Source organism: Panthera onca, chromosome A3 (assembly GCF_046562875.1).
Source record: "Panthera onca isolate mPanOnc1 chromosome A3, mPanOnc1 haplotype 2, whole genome shotgun sequence".
NCBI lineage: Eukaryota > Metazoa > Chordata > Mammalia > Carnivora > Felidae > Panthera > Panthera onca.
Genome location: NC_138341.1, coordinates 66,369,177 through 66,381,963, shown reverse-complemented (window position 1 = coordinate 66,381,963; position 12,787 = coordinate 66,369,177). Strand labels below are relative to the sequence as shown.

Here is a 12,787-nt window from a genome sequence, read left to right as displayed (position 1 = left end):
TGCTTATAATACAGTAGGAGAGAGAACATAAACACATAAATGACTATTACAATCCAAGTCAGTAGTGATACCAAAATAAAAGCACTGTCTAAGTATGAAGAACTTACAAAGGCAAAATATTTCTATCTTGGATGACCAAAGAAAGTCTTGTGGAGAAAATGCCCATATTAGATAGACTGAAAAGATAAGAATGCTAAATTAAGCAATTTAGTTGAGGGGAAGCAGTGAGGGATTTTCAGGTTTAGATTTTGCTCAACAGGAAATCAGAAGCACTGAAGGTTTCATTACAAAGTGACATTATGAAATCTTTGCCTCAGGTACCCTTAACTCCCTAATGAAAAAGAACTTATCAAAAAGGATGCGGGTAAAGAAAGCAACCAGGAGGCTAATGAAGTAGTCAGTATAGTTGAGCTGTCAGGCTGAATTAGGGTAGTAGGAACCAGAATGAATGGATCCGGATCTGAAAGAATTGTTTGAAGATGCTTTGTGAAAAGGCGTCACCAACAATTATAGCAGAGCACAACAGCAAATGGTCTATACCTCCCAACTGTTTTCTCTTTTTATCTGTTGAAATATTGTCAGGAACTTCCAAGTACTACCTGTTCAAATCTACTCAGGCCCAAATCCCTGATTTAGCAGATCCCTCTACTTAATGGAAACTGTCACTTCTTCTAGGACCATGTGACAGAGGCATTTAGCTAAAACTGACATAGAATATGAATATTTTTAATTTAAATTCAAAAAGTCAGGGGGTGCCTGGATGGCTCAGTCAGTTATGCATCTGACTCAATTCTAGCTCAGGTCATGCTCTCATGGTTCATGGGAGCAAGCCCTACTTTGGGCTCTGTGCTGACAGTGTAGAGCCTACTTGGGATTCTCCCTGCCCGCCCCCGCCCCCGCCCTCTCCAAAAATAAATAAATAAACATTAAAAAAATAAATTCAAAAAGTCAGAATAGATATTAATGTTTTTTGTCAGTCAACAATTACTGAAACTTTGGAAATGGGTTATTCATCAAGGGCCAGAATATTAAGATGATAAAATTTTGGAAAATGCCTCAAAAAACTCAAATGTCAAGAGCTTTACATACAGTTACTACTTCTTAAGCTAAAAGACCTCTATGGCAGAGAGTAAAAGCATACATACCCCTGAAATGATTGAAGGTGTAGTCCAAAGTGGCCAGCCACTTGGACTTGGACATTTCTTTGAAGTTTTGCATTTATCTTAAGAGCTCATGCAAACTCTGCCTTTTGTTCCATAAACATGTGTTAATATAAAGATCATGTTCCCTGCTCCAAATTTTATAAGAAAACTGATGCTTCAAAAAATGTCTGATATATCCTGGTTTCATATATGCCCCAGCTCACCATCTAATAGATTAGGAGATGCCTCATTTCATCATCTGTGCTATTTCTATTATACTGTAGTGTTTTACATTCAGGAAGGGAACGGGGGAGAGAAGAATTTAGTAAAGCTGAATCTCGGTGTAATACAAAGATCATCCACTGAGCTGCTCAGGCCCAAATCCCTGATTTAGCAGATCCCTCTACTTAATGGAAACATAACTCACCAATATGAAGCCTTGCCAATCTCTCTCTTACAACTCATATTTGATCTCAACTACCACTGCTTATGAATTATGTTTCACTAAATTATTGCAACAGTCTTTCTAAAACTTACTCCTTGTCTCTCTATTCTCAGAACCTCCAATCTGTACTCTAAAATGTCATCAGTGCCTTTTAAAAAAAACACAAATCTAATCATTTTACTCCCCGGCTCAATTTTTTTCAGCAACTCCTTTGTATGGCACAGAAAAACCTTTGTGAAATGGTTACTAAGTTTTTAGCCACTTGTCTATTGCTCCTTATTCCTCAATTTTGCTCCAGGAGGAACTATAATTTTTAGGTTCTATACCATACCATAACACACCTTCAATATACCTCCACGTTACTTCATTTGTGCTCTCTGGCCTGGTATGTCTCCTCAGGCAAACTCCCATGACCCTTTAAATCTTAGCTCAAGTAATCATCTTTGGAAAGTCCACCTTGCCTCTTTCAGACTAAGTTACTTCTTCCCCCTGTATTTGCTATATTTATATGGCCTCATATACATACTTCCGTTACAGCAATTATTTGTATTTCTTGCTTTATGTTACTAGTTTCTTAAGAGTAGGACCTATGTGTTTTCATATTAGCATTTCTGGTTACTAGCAGAGTGCCTGGAACATAAGCATTCAAAAAAATTTAAGTAGAAATAATAATGTTGAAAATTAAAAACAGTAGCAGTGACTGTGACAGTACGGTGACTATCTCTGTCACCGTATGGCAATGATAAAATGATGAGTAATATTTTAAAATTTGGTACCTACATGTATTGTCTTTGTTCAACATGAAAGAGATCTTTGCTTTCCATATTTTGCTCCAATAGTGTTCTGTTCTGTAGCATTAATGTCTGAATTTGATCTAGTAGATGTCGATTTTCTTCTTCTAAATTTCCTTTAAGTTGGCTTAGCAACTGTTTAAACACAAACATTTAAAAAAAATCAACATTTACATTTAACAGAAATCACCCGAAACATCTGAAAAATATAAAGGGCTTCACAAAGATTGCAGTCTTCTGCTACTTGAATAATTAGATGGTTGAACATGATTGATTATTTTAGTTATAATGACAGCCAAAATACTGAGTTATGTGTTGTGCACACATTTTTTAAAATTCTTACAAATAGTGGGTTTAACATATAATAAATTACTAGTTTCACAAACACCTGCTTTCTTCAAACCATTTAACTTCTAGTCCAAAAGCTACCTGGCCTTCTATTTAAGGAGCTATGAAACACTGGACAAGTTAATTAATTCTCTGGGCTTTAATGACCTCATCTATAAAATGATAATAACTCCCACACCAGACTGTTGCAAGGATTAAATAATATATGTAAAGTATCTTTTGTCATACCTATAACACAAAGTAGATACTTAATATACCTCATTCTTTCCTCAACCACTGTTTTTTAGGAATCTTAAAAGTGTATAGTCTTTATAGCTTGATCAAAGGGACTCAGGTAGTCGTGTCAATGGCTGGTGTTACTAGGCTGATACTATTGGTAGTGGGCTGCCAGCAGCACTGGGCTGCTTCTTTGTAGCTAGAAGAAATTAGAAATATGCCTTAGTTAGGCTAGAGGTTCCCGTAGAAGTCAGAAAGCCCAAAGTAGTGACTTTCAAACTTTAACATCACTTGCAGAGTTTATTTAAAAATGTGGATTTCTGGGTCCTAGCATTCAAATTCAGCTGGTCTGGAGTAGAGCCCAGAGATCTGTAGTTTAAAAAAAAAAAAAAAAAAAAAAAGCCAACAACAAGCCCTCCTGTGGGGGAGTGGGCGGGGGTGGGGAAGGAAAAGAAACATTTTGAAAACTCTCATAAGATACAGAAAAGCAGATAGTATAATACTACGAATATCCATAAACAGGCATTTAGATCTAACTGCTATTAATATTGTGCTGTATTTGTTTTATCAATATATTGTTAAATTGAAATACAACATGTGGTAGATTCGTTGCAAGATTGAATGCAGTTATTCTCCTCCCTGTACCTACACCTTCTTGTGCTGTGACTTCGTACTTTTACCATCAAGAGGTGGAACTTATTTTCTGTCTTTCTGAATTTGGAAAGTCTTTGTCCATGAAAAGTAAGTGGTAGTGATGGAAGCTCCAAGCCTAGGCCTCAAGAGCCTTCTGTGCTTCCACTTGGAATTCTGCTGGAGGATGAGAGACAATGTGGCACAGAGAAGAGTTATGCCAGCTAGGGCCACCTTAGGCCAGTCAGCCCACTCTCAAAGAATGTACCAGTTAAATGCAGATATAGGAGCAACCTCTACTAAGATCAAATGATCTTGGTCCACACATCAATACATGCTATCAGCACATCTGCTCAGCCAATCCACAGATCATGAGCAAAAATAAGTATTTATTGTCCATTACCAAAGGTTCTATGTTGTTATACAGCATTAATTACTGTGTCAATAGACAACTGATAAAGCATATATATAGAAAAGGGAAGAAATTTTAAGTAGATATAGCTCAGTGAATTAGAGCAAAGTGAACACATGTGTGGAAGGAACCAGCACACTGATCAAGAAACAGCTCGTTAACCGTATTTCAGAAACACCTTGTGCTCCCTTCCAATCACCATCCCTTCCCACAAAGATTAATTGCTATCCTGGCCTCTAACACTATGGATTGATTTTCTCCCTCTAAATAATGTTATTATATGACTTAACCCATAGTCAAGGGTTAACATTTGACTGGGTTGGGACAATCAGCCAGAGATAAGTAGTTCGCTAGTTCCCTGTCTGGTCTCTCCTGGATAGCTTTTTGGACCACCAGTGTCATGTGGAACTTGATCAAGATTCACTGTGGCTGAATATCTCATTCCTTGATTCTCCTAGTGAAATTTTTGACTAATTTGCCAATCTATTACTTGCCTCAACCAATATTCCAACCTCAGGCCATGTGAAAGTTGACCTTTGACAACTCTCTTGGGGATGGGGACTTTTTTGTGCTCTGCTCAAATCAAATCAATCTGCTCTGGTAGCAAAGTTGATGGTTTTCACAGTATGCCCCTCACCTAAACTACCAGGTGTTGGAACTGGGAAAGGGGGGAGGGGAATGGGAGAAATCACAAGATAAAATGCCTCAGACAACCAGAGTTCCTATCCAAAGTTGAGTAGCTTTTCTTGAATAAATGCTTCTCAATTTGTTGAACATCTTTCCTTGAGGTCCAGAGTCCTATATTGGTTGTTTTTGACAATTCTGCCCAATTTTATTGTTTCTTAGGGAGTTGATTTGCCCTATTCCTCATTCTGTAAGTCCATCGCTCCATATATATTTTATTTAGACTTTTATAAATCACAGGCAGAATGAATATTCTGTACTTTCTGAGCCTTGTTGGATAATTAAATGTATATGATTTTTATTAAACTAATTTTTCTTTCTATTGGTTTATCATTTCAGACAAAAAACTTGTAAGTATTATTTTCTGAAAATCTATTCCTATTTTCCTTTAAAGACTAGCTTAAGTGCTTGTTTCTTAAAAGTGCCATGAAATTGAGGTGTTAAGCTATATTCAAACGTCAATGATTTGGGGACTAACTAATAAAATTTAAGGATTATTTAAGGCTTTCAGTATCCTTTTATATTTTAAAACTTTTATTGCTTTATCAAACCATCACAAAGAGAGGCATGGGGATGTCTGGGTGGCTCAGTTGGTTAAGTGTCCAACTCTTGATTTTGGTTCAGATCATGATCTCACAGTTCGTGAGTTTGAGTCCAAAACCGGGCTCTGCACTGACAGTGTATAGAGTCTGGTTGGGATTCTCTCTCTCCCTCCTTCTCTGTGTGCACACACACACTCTTTCTCAAAATAAATAAACTTCAAGAAAAATAAATAAAACCTAAACAACAAAGAGAGGCATGGAATTATATTAAGAACACAACTGTATACATAAGGCCAATGTCATTTCTGTTCAAAATGCTCAAATGGCTCTGGTGTTTTACTCTGAATAAAGTTATCTTGGTTCAAGGATGCCTATTAAAATCTCAATCTATACTTCTTCATCCACCCTGGAAGCCCTCAATATCCCCTTTTACCCTACTTCATTTTTACTTGCACATAACTTATCTACCTTGTAACATATCGTATGTTGCAGACTAATTTTCAAAATAGGTAGAGCAGTATTTCCAGTCCATATGCTCTTGTAGAACCTTGACATTCTCCACCAAGAGGCTGAGTCTATTTTCTCTTTCCCTTAAATCTGAATGGAATTTTGACTGCCTCAGTGAACAGAATGCAGGGGAAATGATGCTGCATGACTTCTGAGATTTGATCATCAAAGCAAAGATGGCTTCTGTCTTGTTCTCACCATGTTGTGAGAAAGCCCCAACGAGCCCTCAGAGACACTACGTAGAGAGAAAACTGATGCCTCCAGCTGATGGCCAGCATCAACTACCGAACATGCATTCACCTTTCAATCTTCAGGCTAGGGGCCCAGTGGCAAGTGAAGCAGAGATAAACTGGTCCCACTATCCCTGTCCAAATTCTGATCCACAGATCGGTGAGCCTAATAAATGATTGTTTTACCACCAAGTTTTGGGGTAAAGTGCTATATAGCCATGTTACAAAACACTGAAACACTATGAATTTCACTTACTTGTGTTTGTCTATTTCCTTCCACCAGAATAAGCTCCACAAAGGGAGATTTTTACCTTTTTGGTTTCCTAGTACATGCTAGGTGGTAAGTAAACATTTTTTTCATTAAGCAAGGGCACAGTTTTACATTTTCAAAGTATCTGGACATGTCAGTTTAAACTAATAGTAAACAATGTTGATACTAATAATAACAGAAGTTTTTCTGAATTAGTTGTGAATTTCAATTATCCCTGATCACTTCTTTTAGAAATACCCCACAAAATATATACTGTTATCATCATTTTAATATGATTGTTTACTTTTTAGGCATGTCTTGACTCCCAAAATGAAAAAACTTGGTAAAGCTCACCTCACACTGGTTATTGAGCTTGGTGGATGTGATGTCCAACTGTTGGTATTGTTCCTTTAACTTTGAAAATTCAGCTTCTAATCTGGTTTGTTCCAGTTTGGAATTATTTAGAAGACTTTTCAAGTTTTTATGGTCAGTTTGTAAAACTTCAGTTTCTTTTACAAGCTGATTATATGTATGATTCAACCTATTTAGAAATCATGACAGAAATAGAATTAGAATCCTTAATAGCTTTCATTGTAATTTACACAGTGTGAAAATGCTGTGGATCACAGACATACTTAAAGAATATAAGACTCTTGCCAGTGACTAAACTCTTAAAAAATCAGCCTCTATTCTGTAAAACTAGATTAAAAAAATTCAGACTACTCTTCTTTTGAATCTTCCAGCATTTAAATGTTTAAGAAGACACATAATTTTATCATTAAAATGTGAAGTACTAATAAGAAAATATTTAGATTAAAGGACAGAAGAGAAAATAACCAATCCTGTTTAGATCTCATAGAGAAGTTTAAAATTCTAAAATTCAACGTGAAAATTCAAGAAAGATCAAGAGAATCAATCAATGCAGTACAAGAAATGATAGTCCATCAATCTGTTGCCAGATAATGGAGATATACAGGCTTAAACCAAAATTTTAGTTATTGAGATTTCCACAGCTGTGACAAATTATCCATGTTTATGTAGTCTCCAATTATTGAGAAATTGGAGATTTTTTCTGAAAAAACTTTTAGATTTTTTATAAAAAATCAAACCATACACCTAACTTATCTGTTTCTTTCCATTATACCCTCAGAACAAAGTCCACTGACATCTAAGAGCAGAGGTCAGCAACTTTTTCTATAAAGGACCAGAGTAAATATCTTAGACTTTGTGGGTCACATGCAATATACAGCAAACTCTTTTCCTCTATGTGCCCCCCCGCAACCTTTTACAATGTAAAAACTATTTTCAGTTTGGGAGCTGAACCAAAACAGGATGGAATTGTTAAATTACTATATTGTACTACTGAAACCAATATAACACTGTATGTTAACTAACAAATCAAAATAAAAACTTAAAGTAAAAAAATAAAAAGAAGAGCTATATAATAAAATTTGTTTTTAAATGTGGAAAACAAAAACAAAAACAAAAAACAAAATCAGAATGCAGCCTGGATTTGGCCCACTGAGCTAGCTGCCTGTAGTTTAACAACCTTTATCTTACAGCATTAAGAACAGGATGGGACTTGTTCAAAACACCTAACAATCTGCTTCAACTCATTCCCCAAAGAACTGAGTCAGCTTACAAGAATTATAAATAACAAAATAGTATGTTTAAAAATCAAGACTTGGTAAAAAATAAATAAATAAAATGGCAAGACCAGAAACATACAGAAAATGTTCCATAAGTAAGTTGAATCCATGAATGAATGTATGCCATGAGTTATTAACAGCTGGTCAGATCTGAGACACACAATCAGCTACACGGTATATGTCAGTATCTATGGAGATCAAAGATTTACTTACTGACGCTTCATGGGGGTGGGATATGAAGAGATACAATATACAATGTCCTCAACACCATCTCTCTGGCAAATGCTAAAATGAGCTCTTAAAGAGAGTTTTTTACAATATCCCTTAAAGCTGAGAACATTAACACCAAAATGCAATTCAGTGAACACAATACTAAAGAGGCCAAAACAAACCAGTCCATATAATAAACATTCCTGATTTGGCATTATCAAAGATTAAAACTTAGGTTATTTAGAGGAATGGATAAACAAACTATTGTTCTTCAGAATTTTTTTTTTTTTTTTTTTTTTTTGTGAAAGAGCTCTTTCAAGGTTTTGCTTAAAACCTTTTCTTCCTTTACAACATAGACATGCATGCATAAAAGCTGGGATAGAACAGCTTTGAGAGATAGAGAATACTATCACACTTCCCTTTCAAGCCTGCAGAGTCTTCTGGTTCAAGATCATCATGCTCAATTTCTTCTTATCATTTAGGCTAAGCTCCTTCTCAGAAGGCTCCTCAGAAATGAATACAATTAGATTCCTAGAAGGCCTATCCAAACTCACCAACTGACCCAGTTTGTTGCAAATTCCAACAGTGGAAAAAGGTTAGGTTCAAGATGGGACTTTGATATTAAATGCCTTCCTCAATGTTATGTGCGTAATAAAAAAGACCCTGTCTTGGGGTGCCTGGGTAGCTCAGTTGGTTGAGCGTCCAACTTCGGCTCAGGTCATGATCTCATAGTTTGTGGGTTCGGGCCCTGCGTCGGGCTCTGTGCTGACAGCTCAGAGCCTGGAGCTGCTTTGGATTCTGTGTCCCCCTTCTCTCTGCCCCTCCCCCAATGGCACTGTCTCTCTCTCTCTCTCAAAAATAATAAAATAATATTTTAAAAAATTTTTAAAGACCCTGTCTAAAGGTATTCTATAACTTTTCACAATTTAGTCTTCTACTGAACATACTTTAATATCCTTCTCGATTCTAGCTTGGTGTTGAGCTTATTGAAAGTCAAATCCCCTAGTACACTATTTCTAGTTATAACAATTACTAAATTAAAAACTATTGAGCATGAATATGAAAATGGCTCCACACACTTAGAGGGATTATTTTTTTTGTAAAGGAAAAGAAATAGAAATCGAAAAATGGATTATATTAAATTCATAACAGGACAATAGTCAATGAATGACCCCCACTTGAATTTTTTTGTGCTGCCTTTTAGCACTTCAGCTATGGTTAAGTCTAAGTGCAGTGCCAATGTTCAGGCTGCTTAAACTGTCAAAGGTTTCTAAAAACCCTTTGAAATGTACACTTATGAAGCAGGCAAATTACCAGTTGGCAAGTTTTGATTTTCCCAAAGCTACAAATTAAACAATAATTGCCCCATGCAATATGAGAACCATTAATGCCTAAGACAGTTAAAAATAAAGAGTTCAAATCAGTCAGCTAGAAAACAGGAGGCTGCTTACTTGTAGCAACTTTGAAAGACAAGAACTGAGATATCAGACTAGCAAAAAGACAAACATAAAGAATCAGATTTCATTACATTCTGTAGCAATAAAGCGCGTAAATGCTATCAAGGTACAGATTTCTTTATATAATGTGGCTTAAAAAATTAATTAGTTGAATAAATCAAGAGAGAAACAGTAAGAGAAAACAAGGGACCAAGGTTTTCAAGCCATTTTATAACTAGCTGCATGATTTTGGTGGGTAATTTACATGTTGTTCTGGGGACTCTTTAAAAATTCTAAATTACAGATGGTAATGCAAAGGGGGCAGTATACACTCTGGATGTAATGAATAATATAAAACTAAAATATATAAATATTTATTACCTATCATTTTCACCACAAAGTTTCTTATATTCTGCAGCTATAGTCTCATGGTTTTTGTTTTCAAGCAGCATTTTTTCCTGTTCTACTTTCAGTGTTTTTTCCAAATCTTCCAATTGTCCTTTCCGTTTTAGTAACTGATTGTAACTGGGAAAAAAAGGTATTTGGTTTATAATATTTCTTTAGAAAAAAGAAAATACTTTAGAAACAAAGAAAACAAGAGTAATTTATTAATAAGTATCACATAAACATGATAAATTTCCTATATAAATTATCTTAGTTCTGTTTAACATAAAATTTATTATATTATCTAAAGAAGATAATAAATTACCGATCTTCAAGGTCTTTATGTTCTACTTCAAGATTTTTGTGGGCAGACTTCAGAGTTCCATGTTTAGCGATGAGAGACTCATACTCTGAAGCCTGCCGTTCATGAAGAAGTTCCAGCTTTTCATGATCTTTGATCAGAGAATCATAGAGAGATTTCAGGTCTTCTCGCTCTTTGATTACAGCTTCATTTTCATTTTCTAAGGAAGACTGCTGGATTAGGAGTTGTGCATTCTGGTTCATCAGTGAAGTACTTTGGGAATTAAGGGTAGAATTTTCAACCTGTAAGAACGCATATTGTTATCAGACATAAATAGCTACCTGCTCTTTGAGAAGACACAAATATGTGGTATGTGTTTATTACAGATAAAATAATTTTCCCATGTTAAAAATTATTCAAAAATATAACTAATGGCAACATAAAAAATATAAAAGATAACAGTGACTTTAAGGAGCTCTATATAAATCACAACAGATTATTTCATACTATACTGAGAAAGTTTGGTTTTTATAAGTATCCCAAAGAAAAAGCCTACAATTTAATTTTTATTTTTGGCAGATGTTATTAAAAATTATTATGAGATATATACCATACATGTTTTGGGTTCAATTATTTTAAATGAAGGTGATTAGAAACAATTTGTATTCCACTCATGAAAAACTACAGAATCCAAAATGCTAATTTATCACTTCCTAAAAGTTGAGGGTTGACAGAACTGAAAAATTACTTGTGACATTTCAACTGGAAATTTTCTCAAGAGTCTACATTAACTTAGCATGTGTTTTACCATGTGGAAAAGAGTTACAGAAAGAACTTTCAGATTTGGAGATGGAATTTTTTCCTCTGGCTCTTTAAGAGGTTTCAAAGAGTTACACTTTCCCAGACCTGATCGTTCTATTTGAAAAGACACTGCAGCATTAAGTGCAAGATTGATCCTCTGAACCAAGGAAAAGTCTGAAGACAAAATTCTCATGCTGTGTTGGTTTCTAATAACTGATATGAAAGCTGTAAAAATGAAATAAGCAATGGTATGTTGCAACCATATTCTAAAGCAAAGGTTTCTGCTTAATTACAGTCAACTTGCTGAAACAGGTAAAAGGCCATAAAGTAAACATAAATAAAATAAAGATGAAATTATATTTTAACTAAGTATTTTATTTTGCTTATTTATTTATTTTGTTTAATGCTGGGCCTTTCTGGCAGGTGCTGCTGAAGCGCCCCTGGCTCCTTGTGCAGGCTCCTGTTGTACTCTACTATGGCCCTGGGCACTCCCATAAATAAGTATTTTAAATAAAAAATTTTAAATATAAACAAAGTTTTTTAGTAATTTAAATAAAGATAAAATTACCTTTATTTTATTTATGTTCATTGAATGAATTTGTTAGTTAATATTTAGAGGCTCTGACATTTAAAAAAATGCTGATATATGAAAGTCTGGTATAGCACTAAATAGATTTTATCATCCATTAATTTATCTCCCATTAAATTCACTCACTAAGAAACAATGTTACCATGTCCAGTTATCCTTATTTTAAGAGCATAATTCAAAAATTTGGTTGCACATCCCCAAATATTACATTACAACCTGAAGCTTCGCATTCTGCGTTTGAAGAGTAGTATTCTGCTCCTGTAAGGATACTGTCTGCCTCTGAAGTGCAAGAATCTGAGCCTGCAAATTATTGTTCTGTGTCTCAAGTTGCTTCAGTTGAGTTTTCAGTGCTTGCTTCTCTGCTTGCAATGTAGCATTCTTAATAAAGAAAACACATTTTAAGAAGCAACAAACATTTCTGTTTAACAGATATTATAATTTCATAACAACTATTACCATTATAATCCAAAAAAAATCCCAACAACCTTAAAAGAGTTAAACAGTTCCCTACTATTCCAAATTGTAAAGAGAGATTTAATCTAAGAGAAAGAAAATGATAATACTAAAACCTTACCATACTATTGTGTCTCTGTACTGTCTGCTTTATAGCGTCCGAAAAATAAAATATTCCATTCTCAATAATTAACATAAGAAACTAGAATGGAGACAGGGAGGCAAACCATAAGAGACTCTTAAACACAGAGGACTAACCAGAGTTGCTGGAGGGGAGTAGATGGGGGGATGGGTTACATGGGTGATGGGCATTAAGGAGGGCACTTTTTGGGATGAGCACTGGGCATCACATGTAAGACATGAATCACTGGATTCTACTCCTGAAGCCAAGACTACACTGTATGTTAACTAACTTGAATTTAAATTAAAAAAAAAAAAAAGAAACTAGAATGGGGTGTTAAATCCTTTTTGTAGTGTTCAAAAGTGCATGGGATTGTGTCTAGCCAATGAAGTGCACATTTTCTAATTGCCCAAAGGCAAATACATATAGGCGAGTGCTGGTCCCAGGGGTAGCAGCAAAACTATTTTATAAACACAAATTTAAGAGAGAAGCAGAACAATTTCAACTATGTGTTTAAAAAATTTAGGCCATAATTGACCTAACAGATGTTATATATTTTCTGTAGTGATTTTTTTTTCCTATAGTATAAAACACTCACTAAAACTCTATCTCATCTATAGGACTTCTGGAGCAAATCCAAACAAAA

General features: G+C 35.0%; 1 protein-coding gene across 8 annotated transcripts in view; it reads right to left on the bottom strand.

Moving 5' to 3' along the window:
- CCDC88A (coiled-coil and HOOK domain protein 88A) overlaps positions 1 to 12,787 on the bottom strand; it is a 138,883-nt gene that overhangs the window by 18,383 nt on the left and 107,713 nt on the right. For 6 of the 8 annotated variants that reach the window (XM_078444493.2, XM_078444492.2, XM_078444489.2 and 3 more), the window contains exons 19-24: positions 12,142 to 12,222; positions 11,784 to 11,945; positions 10,202 to 10,479; positions 9,874 to 10,017; positions 6,552 to 6,738; positions 2,368 to 2,513 (exon numbers count right to left, since the gene is read on the bottom strand). In XM_078444493.2, coding sequence (XP_078300619.1) covers positions 2,368 to 2,513; positions 6,552 to 6,738; positions 9,874 to 10,017; positions 10,202 to 10,479; positions 11,784 to 11,945; positions 12,142 to 12,222 — 998 coding nt within the window. The remainder of the gene's footprint in view (positions 1 to 2,367; positions 2,514 to 6,551; positions 6,739 to 9,873; positions 10,018 to 10,201; positions 10,480 to 11,783; positions 11,946 to 12,141; positions 12,223 to 12,787) is intronic. The other 2 variants (XM_078444490.2, XM_078444488.2) reach the window with 1 other exon arrangement.